General features: G+C 44.2%; 1 protein-coding gene across 3 annotated transcripts in view; it reads right to left on the bottom strand.

The window, feature by feature from the left end:
• Positions 1-12589, bottom strand: part of Ccdc30 (coiled-coil domain containing 30) — a 94142-nt gene that overhangs the window by 34334 nt on the left and 47219 nt on the right. For all 3 annotated transcript variants that reach the window (XM_028787752.1, XM_028787760.1, XM_028787744.1), the window contains exons 5-6: positions 5432-5611; positions 1455-1664 (exon numbers count right to left, since the gene is read on the bottom strand). In XM_028787752.1, coding sequence (XP_028643585.1) covers positions 1455-1664; positions 5432-5611 — 390 coding nt within the window. The remainder of the gene's footprint in view (positions 1-1454; positions 1665-5431; positions 5612-12589) is intronic.

Raw genomic sequence — 12589 nt, 5'->3', positions numbered from 1 at the left:
AGGCAGGTGGAACTTTGAGTTCAAGATCAGCCTGGTTTTCAGAGTGAGTTCCAGGACAGCCAGGGCTACACAGAGAAACTCTGTTTCACTCATCCCCTCTAAAAATTACAAATAGGGTTGGAGAGAGGGCTGAATGGTTAAGGGCACTTGCCTACACTTGCAAACAACCTGGGTTCGGTTCCCAACATCCACACAGCAGTTCACAACCATCTGTAACTCCAGTTCCAGAGGACCCAACACCCTCTACTGACCTTCTCAGGCACCGGGCACACATGTGGTGCACACAAATGCATATATGCAGGCAAAACGCTCATACATACACACCAAAATAAATAAGTCTAATTTTTTTAAAAGATTACAAAATAAGTCATATAGTCAATTCAAATGAGAGAAAAATAACTTCTTTAAAATTAAAAAGTACAAATGTCCTATGGCTTCAATCAGTTTTAAGTTCATAGTATAGCTTTAATTAAATATACATTTGCATTGTTGGACTGTAAGATCTAACCCAGGGGACGCACTCCCACAGAAACGCACACGGACAGGACTCACTGCAATCAGCAATCACATGAGGTTCAGTTTAATGAAACCAGTGCACTAGGACCTTCTCACATTCAGGTAAGAGAGAGAGCCCCGAATAAGAGCTGAGTACAGTATTTATGGGTACAGTACAGTTCACGAGGGCAAACCACAAAGTCTGACTTTTCCGGGTTCGGTCCCTAGGTGACTCAGATTGTGACAAGGAGTGTCAGGTTTATTACATTAAGGGCTCAGCTTCCTGATTCCTGGAATGTATCTATGCTCTGGGCCCTCCTTACCTGCAGGTGGGTTCCCTCCCCTGTGGTCAGAGGAATGTTAATCAGCCTCTCCCTTCCTCCTCTGAATGTTAATCCAGCAAGTATCCTCTGACTAAGGAATGTGCCCCTCCCGGGATGTATCCTAGGACAGTGAGATTCTTTTCAAACTGAGACCTGAAAATCCTACAGCATATAGAGAGGTGCATGTGTGTAAGTACACATGTGTATACATGATAAGGGGTGGCCTCCTCTGACTCTCTCCATCTTGTTTTTTGAGACAGGGTCTCTTGCTGGCCTGGAGCTCACTATTTCAGCTAGGCTGGCTGACCTGCTTTTCTGTTTCTCTAAAGCTGGGATTACAGGCATGCACTGAGGGTTCTGGGGATCTGAACTCAGGTCCTCATGCCTGTGCGACAAGCACATCACTGCTCCAGCCATTCCCACAGCCCCAGAAGCTTACATTTTTAACTTCATGCAGTTTTCAAGGTTTGTTAGAATGGTAGGGGCAGATGACATAAAATTATTAAAGAGAGGAAGAGATGGGGAGGGCAAAGTGAAAGATTAGCTGGCCCAATGCTTGCACACACTTGTGTCTTAAGGTCTCCTGGGGAGAGGGCTCCAGCTGTGTGCCCTGCTTCCTGAGCATAGGGTAGTTACCTTTTCCTGTGCTTCTGCTGTTTTCAATTTCTCCCGAGCCAGCTTTTCCTGTAGGCCCTGCTGGGATTTAAGGCTCTGCGTCTGCCTAAGTCCTTCCAGCTCCAGCTCCTTGACTTTCTGCTGACAGTGCTTCCACTCTGCTGTGAGTGAGGAGTGCATCCTGGCGTTGTCTAGCAACTTCTCCTGGGCCTGCTTGAGTTCAATTTTGATCTAGAGTTGGGGCATAAGTAAATATCATAAAAACAGGGCCAAGGATGCAATTAAATGATAGAAAGCATTCCCAAGGCACTGGGTTTAAGACCTGACACACACACACAGAGTCAAGCCATATGGAGAAGAAAAAATGTATCATGAAATTATAACCAATGCCAAATGCCTCCCTGTCTGTGGAGAGCTTTTGGGGCTGTCTTCTAGGAATTTGGCAGGAATTTGACATTGGGCTAGGACAAGGAAGTAGGCTCAAGATGAATACAGCTGAGGAATGTGTTCTTTGTATCTTGATGGGTCTTGTTAAGACCCTAAGTACAATAATCATGGGATCTTTGTTTGTTTCCTCTCTATTCTGTTTATGCCTTGCTTGTTATGCCTTGACTAATTTGTTTCTGCTTTAGGACTGACCTTATTCTTTGTATGTGCTTAGAATGATGTTGTGGATAGCCTTGGTCTTGTATTTTGATGCTAATTCTGATTTCCTGGGTGGGGCAGCAGGAGCGAATCAGTACACAGGTAATTTCTTGTGAACCTTCTGCCCACCTTAATTTGTAAAATAAAGGCTAGAGCTGGTGATTGGGCAGCAGAAGGGGAGGTGGAACAGAAATAGTTTGGGAGAGAGAGGAAGTGGCAGACGACCAGAGGAGAAGGACATGGCCTGGAAAACCCACAAGTTATGAGGGATCTCATAGCTGGGGAATAGAGTAAAGTAGTGGTGAATCTGCCCAATCTAGGCGTGCAGTTTGTATTCATAATTATTGAGTTATGTTTTCTTTGAACGGTCCTATTTGGGTTGGAGATTTACCGCAACAGAATGATATAAAGCAGACTGGAAAAAAGTAAATCCGCTTCAGCCTCAGCACTGGCTGGATTCATGTTATCGTGTTGTCTAATAGTCTTTTCTTTCTTTAATCCTCACTCCCTCCCTCGAGACCCTGTTGACTGACTGAGCTGGCTTGGTCACCTGTCATTGATGGGTCAATAAGTCAACAGAAAACAAATTACCATTAGCCTTGTCTCTATGATAACACCAAGAAGAAATTCTAGATTGGGCATTATAAAGGTTCCCATTCCTGGTGAACTCTCACTTTTTCCCTCCATTAAAACAGTAAAATGTCTCAGTTCTCCTTACATCTGGTACTGAAACAGAAACAGGGGTGTACCCTTGGAGGGCTGGTGGTACTTTTCAAACATTACTGGCAAGAACAAATCTGTTCCTGGCTCATTTTTTCTCAAAAGGAACTCTGGCCTATCAGAAAGCTCAGAGTTCTCATTTCTTCACAACCTTGCTTCAAGAAAACTCAGCAAGTCCAACGGGTGAGCAGGGCACTGGACTCAAGGAAAAGAAGAAAGCAAAGAGGTGTTTGGTGCACCAATTGCTTCAGGGTCATGAACTCCAAGCCTCTCATTGCTAATTTGGAGGACACTGTCCTTGCCTGGCACACTGTCCATTGACTCCCCAGGCCAGGAAAGCTGAAGGCTGTGAGAGTCTGTGATGGAGCCCACAGCCACGGTTTAGAGATGCTGCTGAAGTCAGACTGCACTGGTTAAGAGCTGTTAAGCCAACGACCTCTGTCTCCAGCCTAAAAAAGGATCCAGTACAGTGTCTCAGAGTTCCCGGTGGCATGGAGGAAGTGACTTCGATAGCGGTAGAGAAAGTTTTCAGAGCCTCCAGTGTCATGGCTTGTTTTATATTGTTCTAGGTGGCGTCCACTGACATTCATTTTGTAATGTGTTAAACTGCATATCATTACTTTATGCACATTCTTGGTAGTATAATCCACAACAAAATGGTTCAAAGGTAACAAAATTAGTATTCTGGGATGTTAATTACTCTAGCATGTCTAACAGTAGAGACCCAGAGTTTGATCATCTGAGTGAACTTTAGGAAATCAGTCCTACGGTGCGTATGAGCATAGACGGCCTTGGTGGCACATTCCCAGCTCCCACATCAGAGGCTCACAATTGCCTGTAACTCCTATTCCAGGCTATCCAAGGCCTTTGGCCTCCGTGAGTACCTGCACTCATGTACACACACATACACACAGGCACACATCCATACATACCACACACATGCATGCACACACCACATACATGTACATGCATGTGTACACACATACACACACACACACACACACACATACACAGTCCCTATGTCTGCAAATCTAAGGTCCCAAAATGACTCCAGGCCGAGGAAAGGTGCAATGTGGAAAGTCAAATCCACTCATGTTTCAATTCAGAGTCTATAGTCCATTAGCTTTGCGACTCTGGTGGCCCTAACAACTCTGAGGAGGTTTATGAGTGTGATAAGCTCAAACTGTACATAAACGGTAGTTACTGTACACGACACTGCTACACGCCTGGCTCCGAGAGAGAGGCTTCAAACAGTCAACAGCACCTTCTCTCTTTATGAAGTGATCATTTTTTCATTTCTAAAAGATTGCCTATTGAATCATATTTATAAGGGGTCAATTGGGATTTGTGTCATTTTGGTCACTGTATCAAAAGAAAGCATAATATTGCTTGAGTATGTCCAGAGTTAAGTTGGACATGGTGACGTGTGCCTGTGATCTCGGCATTTGACATGTGGTGACAAGAACAAGATGAGGAGTCTTCATGGGGATCTTAGTCATAGGAATACGATCAGTGTTGCGTCACAGTGACTTCAAGGCCAGCCTGGTCTACAGGATACTGTCTCAAAGCAAACAAGCTCATCTCCCAGGCCTTCTGTTTGACACTCCAGGTTTCTGCCACCCCCAGTTTGGTGGTGCTGGGGGTTAACCCTGGGCCTCCTACATTCTAGGCAAGCACTCTACCAACTGAGCTCCATCGCCAGTCCCTCAACAGTGAAATTTAGAACCTTATATAGGATTTCTAGTATATATTAGAAACCAAGTCTGTAATGTATATTTGTAGAACTGAATGTATCCGGAAGGATACATTATTTATATGGTGCCTTGATTTGAATGGTTATGTATTTCAAAAAACAACTACCAATCTGTGACCCCCCCCCATTAATACATTTACTGAGGAGAGATAAACCTGGCTATATGCAACTAATGCTAGGAGACCAGTCACTGAAATTAAATGAATGTTAAAAAATTTGAGATAAGGGGCTGGAGAGATGGCTCAGTGGTTTAGAGCACTGACTGCTCTAAAGTCCCGCTCTGACTCCAGAGGTCCTGAGTTCAATTCCCTGCAACCACATGGTGGTGCATAACCATCTGTAATGGGATCTGATGCCCTCTTCTGGTGTGTTTGAAGACAGCTACAGTAATATACATAAAATAAATAAATCAATCTTTAAAAAAAAAAATGTTTAGCCGGGCAGTGGTGGCGCAGGCCTTTAATCCCAGCACTTGGGAGGCAGAGGTAGGCAGGTTTCTGAGTTCGAGGCCAGCCTGGTCTACAGAGTGGCCAGCCCAGGACAGCCAGGGCTACACAGAGAAACCCTGTCTCGAAAAACCAAAAAAAAAAAAAAAAGGAAAAAGGAAAAACAAACAAACAAACAAACATTTGAGATAAGGCTTTCAACAGGACCGTGTCACTGTAGCCTTTTTGTGTTTAGGGACTGATGGCATCTGCACCCTGTTGACAGGAGAGAGAGAGAGAGAGAGGAAGCGGGGAGTTAATGAACAGTTGGCTTGCCCATCCTTCCGTGGATTGATTTTGAGGATTTTGAGCAGTAATGCCGAGAACCGTGACTTAGCTCTCCCCGGCTGGACTGCGACTGAGAGCCTGCAGGACAGGCTGTGCGGGTCAGTTACCTTCATGTTCTCCTCCTGGAGCAAACTGTTATGTTGCTTCAAGTCCAGGCTCCGGCCCCGCTCGTACCGCAGCTCCTTCTCCGCCGAGTTGCACAGGATCTGTAGGCGGTGCAGGTTCTGTCGCAGTTCCCGCAGTTCCCCGTGATGCTGGTAGCTTGCTTTCTCTCCAGATGTTAGATACTGAGGCAAACATTGTAAGAGAGAAATGCGCTTGAGAGAGCACCACAGGCAGTGTGTGTGGGTTCGCGCCATAGGGACCCGAGGGCTCACATCACATACAAGGGCTTCCGGAGTCATGTTCTTCACCTACAACAAACGATGCTTCTACATCCGTGGCTGCTTGGCAGTGCTCCTGTAATTCAAAAGCTTCTACACTGGAGTGCAAAGGCCAGCGAATTATGAGAACAAAAGCAGCCGTGCATGGACAATTAACCTTTCAACTTCTAACATCAACGAAAGGCAAACAAAATAGAGGATTTTTAGAATAAAACACTCCTGTTTGAGTCTCAGAACTACAAAATCCCTTAATAATAAAAAACAACCAGGAACCCACATTATTTTCTAGTTTTCTAAAAAACAGTTTAAAATTGTTTCATGTTTATGGGTATTTGCCTGCATGTATGCTTGTGCACCCCTTGTATGCCTGGTGCCTGTGGAGGCCAGAAGCGTGTCAGCTCCCCTGGAACTGGAGTAACAGATAGTTGTGGGGGCTGGTAATTAAACCTGGGTCCTCTGGAAGGGCAGACTGTGCTCCTAATTGCTGTGCCACCTCATCAGCCCCACATTTAGTTTTAAAATTTTTATTACGTGTGTGTGTGTGTGTGAGGATGTGCACACATGTATGCCACAGTGCATGTGTGACGATCAGAGGACAACTCTCAGGAGTTACTGAGGCATTTCACTAGCCCAGCTAAAGAAAATTAATAAAGTAATGACTAAAGAAAAACCAAGGAGGGCTCTGGGGAGCCAGTTTGCTATTCTTCCTTGGGACAATCAGAGTGAGAGTTGTTTGCTTTCTGGGGGCTGTTAGCGGAGGGAAGCAATCACTGAAGCAGCTGAGGATCAAACTCTAGGCTGGCAGTGGTTCTCAACCTTCCAAAGGCTGTGACCCTTTAATACCCTTCCTCACATGTGTGACCCCAGCTATAAAATCATTTTCATTGCTACTTCCTAACTGTAGTTACGCTACTGTTATGAGTCATAATGTAAATATCTGTGCTTTCTGATGGTCTTAGGTGACCCCTGTGAAAAGGTCGCTCGACTTCCAAAGGGGTCTCAGCCCACAGGTTGAGAACCACTGCTCTATAGTCTGAAGACCTGGATTTTATCACTTCCACAATGTGGGCAATACCATCTACCTTGTTCCCAACTAAAGCCTCTGTCTCTCTACCTGTAAGATACACAGATTAAATTCCTACACCATCATATCAAGTAATGAACATGGGTGATTTAGTCCAGTACCCACAGGGCAGCAATACACCCCAAACGTTAGAAAAACATTAAGTTTTAAGCCTACCAAGTTAATACTGCTTCCAACTTGGTTCGAGAATGGTAAAAAAGGAACCTCACCTGGGCTAGTGTTAACCAGACCATCAGCATCCACAGCTGGCATCACAAAATACGTTTGACCGACACAGCCTCAGTCTTGCCCACGTGAGAGGCTCCCACGATTCTTTCCCTAGTTATAAGCATTCTGAAAGGTCTGGCATCTGGGTTGTCTATTGTTAAAATTGTACAAAAGGATTAGGCTAGTATAGCACCATACTAGATACGACCATCTGGCATCAGGTGTGAACAACAACAACACAGAGAGAGAGAGAGAGAGAGAGAGAGAGAAGAGAAGAGAAGAGAAGAGAAGAGAAGAGAAGAGAAGAGAAGAGAAGAGAAGAGAAGAGAAAAGAGAGAACGGAATAGCCACCAGTGCATAGAACATGACAGAAACTGTCCAAACTGTGCTCGCTTCCTTGCCGTGAAATCGTGGGGCTGGAGAGATGGCTCAATGGTTCCAATCCCAGCAGGTTCAACACCCTCTTCTGGCCTCTTCAGACACTGCATGTGATTGGCACACAGTCATACATGCAGGCAAACACACATACACGTTGAAGAAAGATTGTGTGCAACAGTGATTTGGGAAACAGAAAGTTCAAGTAGAAATAATCAACCTTCCATGAGCTCTACATCTGTCTTTTCTTCTCTTTTACGACTGAGAAAGAGGGGTTTTCTTTCAATACATCTTACGGGTACAACTGGATATTTGCATATAAGATGAAGGTGGGCTCTTTCTTGTAACACACACAATATTTGAAAATAGATCCAGGATTTAATTATAAAGGTAAAAGTGTAAAAATAGTCTCAGAAGAAACATGAGAATAAAGCCTTCTCATGCTCACTTAGATAAGATCGTGAGACAAACGTCGATCTGGGTGTGGTGGTGCACACCTTTAGTCCCAGCCCTCAGGAGGCAGAGGTCGGTGGATCTCTGTGAGTTTGAGGCCAGCCTGGCCTGGTCTACAAAGCAAGTCCAGGATAGCCAGTGCTACACAGAGAAACCCTGTTTCAAAAGACCAAAAGACCAGAACAAAACAAAAAAACAAAACCAATCAACCAACCAACCAACCAACCAAACAAACAAAAACCCAAACCATCACCACCATCAACAAAAACCAAATGGGGCTGGGTGTGGTATCCTACTCTTTTAATCCCAGTACTTGGGAGGCAGAGGCAGGTGGATCTCTTCAGTTGGAGACCAGCCTGGTCTACCAAGTTAGTTTCTTTTTCTTTCTTTCTTTCTTTCTTTCTTTCTTTCTTTCTTTCTTTCTTTCTTTCTTTCTTTCTTTTTTTGTTTTTCGAGATAGGGTTTTTCTGTGTAGTCCTGGCTGTCCTGGAACTCACTCTGTAGACCAGGCTAGCCTCGAACTCTCGAACTCAGAACTCCACCTGCCTCTGCCTCCCAAGTGCTGGGATTAAAGGCATGTGCCACCACCGCCCGGCCCAAGTGAGTTTCAGGACAGACAGGTCTACACTAAGCAAACTTGTCTCAAAACAAACAAACAAACAATTGTAAATGGGGGCAGTATCTGGGATGCGGCTCAGTGGTTCAAGCCCTTGTTACACAAGCCAGGTAACCAGAGGTCAGGTCCCCCCAAACCCACATAAACGCTGCTGGGTGGCTGTAAGTGGCAGCCTGCCTGTAATTCTTGCCTTGGAAGGCAGACAATCAATCCTTTGTGAACAAGCTGGTTAATTAGATCAGCCCTATCAGCCGCCTCTGGGTTTGATTGAGACACCCTGGCTCAAAGATAAAATAGAAGACTGATCAAGGATGATTCCCAACATCAACATGCATACATGTGTACATATGTACCATGCATACATGTGTACATATGTATCTGTACTTACAAGGAAGCAAACCAGGACACACACACCACACACATGCCTCCATGCATACATGTGTACATATATGTCTGTACTTACAAGGAAGCAAACCAGGATACACACGCCACACACATGCATGAAAAGAAAAATTCATAAATGGGTGTTTATATAACATGTGTGTATCAGTGGGTAGTGACAGGAAAACGAAGAGACAGCCCATTGAGGGACTATAATATTTGGGTAGCAAATATCTAATAAGAAATATACAGAATATATAGTAAACTTTTACAACTCAACAAGACAAAACAAATGTAATCCAATTAAAACTAGGGAAAGGAGTTGACTAGGTGTTGCTCTAATGACAATGTGTAAGAGACTGTAAAAACATTTAAAAGACACACCATGTCATTATACTCATTAGGGAAATAAAAATCAATGCCACAATGACACAAATATGACAGGGATTAAAATGACTATATTTAAAACAAGACAATAATAGTTTTGGCAAATATGAAGAGGAGAAGCTGAGACCATGTACATTACTTGTATGTCCCAGTGATTTTATTTTGATGTTAACAATGATTACCATAATTAGTTACTATAACATAATTAGAAACACATGAGGATTTGGAATGGCGGCATGAGCATGGAATCCTGGCGCTGGGGAGACTGAGGCAGGAGGCTCTGGAGTTGGGTGCCAGGTAGCTGAGGCTCTGTAGAGACACTGACTCAAAAATAACAACAAGCAATAATAAGCAACCTCCAGACCACAAACAAAACATGAGATGGATATGCATACATTTTTGTAGCTTCGCTATTCATAAGAATCAGTCAACAACTAATGTTAAATGTGTTCTAACCATGAAAAAAATCAGACTAAAAGGAATGATGAATATTGACACACAGCACCATCTTGAATAAACTTGAAACATGTTCATCTGGTATATGATTCTAAATGTATCGGGAAAACCCAGAGCAGACAAATCCATGGTGACAGAAAGTACATTATTAGTTGTCTAGGGCAGGGGCAATAAAGGAAATAGAGTGTGATGCAAGTGGGAGTGGTCTAGCTTTAACTGACAGCTTGGCCCAGCCTAGAGCCATTCAAAGAATTCCAGCTGAGGGATTGCCCAGGCCAGATTGTGTGGTGTTGTATTTTCTGACATTTCTTGCTTTTGGAGACTGGGCTTGTGTCTGACCTTGCAACTAAGTTTTAATATGTCTGGAGATAATTTAAGACTTAGCTTGCTGTCCTACTGTGTACTCAGCCTAATTTTACCCTGCCTTTAAGGGAACAATATAACCAACCTTAGTATGCCTTGGGTTTCTCATGCAATAAATTTTTACAACCTAAGTTAAATGCACAACCTTAAGTTATAAACTGTTCCATACTTTGACCTAGAATAATGTTATGGGGTGTGTGTGTTGTGTGGCATATGTATATGTGTACATGTGTATGTGTGTTGTGTGGCTTATGTGTATGTGTACATACGTGTGTGTGTGTGTGTGTGTGCGTGTGCATGTATACGAATATGTGTATGCCATATATCTCCTTGCCCGGCTGCCAACAGAGATATCAACATATCCATCTCATTATCCAATGTCACCAACTTCCTGGACAGAGACAGAGGTGTGGCCTGAGAGCTGGTGTCAGTTTTAAAGCTGCAGTAAGGTGGGCTTAGGTCCTGATCTTGCCACAGCTCTAGACCATGTTCAGACACTGAGCTTCCCTAATGCGTGCACGCATGCCACAGAACTCTGGGACAACACACACATGCAGGCAGAGGATGACAGCTTGTGGTGGTCCCTATGGTTTGCTTGGGCAATCTAAGTGGGCTCTGCGCTCACACATCCTGATACGGAACTTTTCAACTTGGGGTGATCTCCAACCCTCTGTGCTGTCACACCCGCACTGCTAGACTTTGACTTTGAGTTTTGAGAAAAGCTTAGCGTCAACAGGTGGGAGGAAGAGATCTTCCGGACCACTAGCCATCTAGTTGGACCAAATGCATGAATGAGCCCCATTGACCTTATTCATTGCACTCCAGGTAATTCATCTTGGTTGAATAAATAAGAACTCCAACTTTTTTCAGTGACTCATGGTCATTGGGGGAAGAAAAACTTACAGACAACATTAGAATTTCCTGAGGCCCCAAGAGGCTGTGTAGCTGTAGAACTGTCTGTCCTTCTACAAAGTGATTAGAATTTTTGCATATTTTGTAGTCAAACTTGCTTTTTGTCATTACTGTGGGGGTGTTCTTGGTTTTGTTGTTTGGGAATTTTATACATTGAATACTGTGTTTTGATCTACTCACCCCCATGCCCTGCCCTCTGACCCTCCCCCATCCTCCCTCCACTCTTTCTAGTTTTGGGCTTTGGCTCTAGGCATTGACTACTAACCAGAGCTTCAAACAAAGGAGGAAGATACATTCAACTCAAATTAGTCAGGAGTTACTTTTCAGACATAAAGTTACATGTAGGCAAAATTTTATACTCTTAGCTGAGCATGGCAGCACATACCTGTAATCCCGTCAGTCAGGAGTGAGGCCAGCCTGGGCTACATTCTGAATTTTCAGTCCAGTCTGGCTGCAAAGCAATACCCTGAACCCCCCAAACCAAACAAATCACCACTGACAAACCCCAAACAACAATGATGACTTTGTAATCCTTAGGTTTCCCTTTCCACAGCTTCCCAAGCCTGCTGCTCTGGCCCAGTGTCCAAGAAGGGGAGGGAGTGGGGTGTAAACGTGAGTTCTTGTTGGGCATTTGAAGTCACGTTTTTCTTTGGGCTTCTGAGCCAAACAAGTTCTGACTCTCCTACTCTCCTTTTGTGTGTGTTTGTGTGATCTCTCCTCTCTCTCTCTGTCTCTCTCTCTCTGTCTCTCTCTCTCTGTCTTTCTCTCTCTGTCTCTCTCTCTCTGTCTCTCTCTCTGTCTCTCTCTCTGTCTCTCTCTCTGTCTCTCTCTCTCTCTCTCTCTCTCTCTCTCTCTCTCTCTCTCTCTCTCTCTCTGTCTCTCTCTCTGACAAAATCTCATTCTGCAGCACAGGCTGTCTTTGAACTCCTGTGTGGTTCCTCCCTCTTCAGTCCCCTGTGAGTCAGACAGCGATTCTCAATCTGTATGTGACCATCAGAAAACACATGTTTCCAATGTTCTTAGGAACCGAGACACCACTCAGTAGCAAAATTACAGTTATGAAAATTATGGTTGGGGGTTTTTAAGACCACCAGAAATATGCGTTTTCTGATGGTTATGACCCACAGTTTGGGAAGCACTGGTCTATAGTCATGAGCCATCAAGCATATATATATATATATATATTGTTTTTTTGAGACAGGGTTTCTCTGTGTAGCCCTGGCTGTCCTGGAACTCACTCTGTAGACCAGGCTGGCCTCGAACTCAGAAATCCGCCTGCCTCTGCCTCCCAAGTGCTGGGATTAAAGGCGTGTGCCACCACTGCCCGGCAAGCCTGGTTATATTTTAGTTACTATGGCTTCTTCACATTTTAAATTCTATTTCCAAATCTATGTTTACTTTCCTCCTTCTCCCTTCCCATGCTGGATTCCATCTAGGGCATGCTTACATCTCCAGCCCTTGACTTACATTTCTTTTTTTTTTTAAAGAAGACATTTTTGGCTGCTTATGGTGTCCCATGCCTTTAATCCTAGCACGCTGGAGAGACATGTGGATCTCTGTGATTCACCCTGGCTGGATAGAGTTCCAGCCAAGATTACACAATGAATCAATCTCTCTCTCTCTCTCTCTCTCTCTCTCTCCCTCGGTT

The sequence above is a fragment of the Grammomys surdaster genome, unplaced genomic scaffold, assembly GCF_004785775.1.
Source record: "Grammomys surdaster isolate TR1022 unplaced genomic scaffold, NIH_TR_1.0 100, whole genome shotgun sequence".
In the NCBI taxonomy this organism is placed as follows: domain Eukaryota; kingdom Metazoa; phylum Chordata; class Mammalia; order Rodentia; family Muridae; genus Grammomys; species Grammomys surdaster.
Note: the sequence above shows the minus strand (reverse complement) of the source record. Positions and strands in the feature narration are given on the sequence as shown.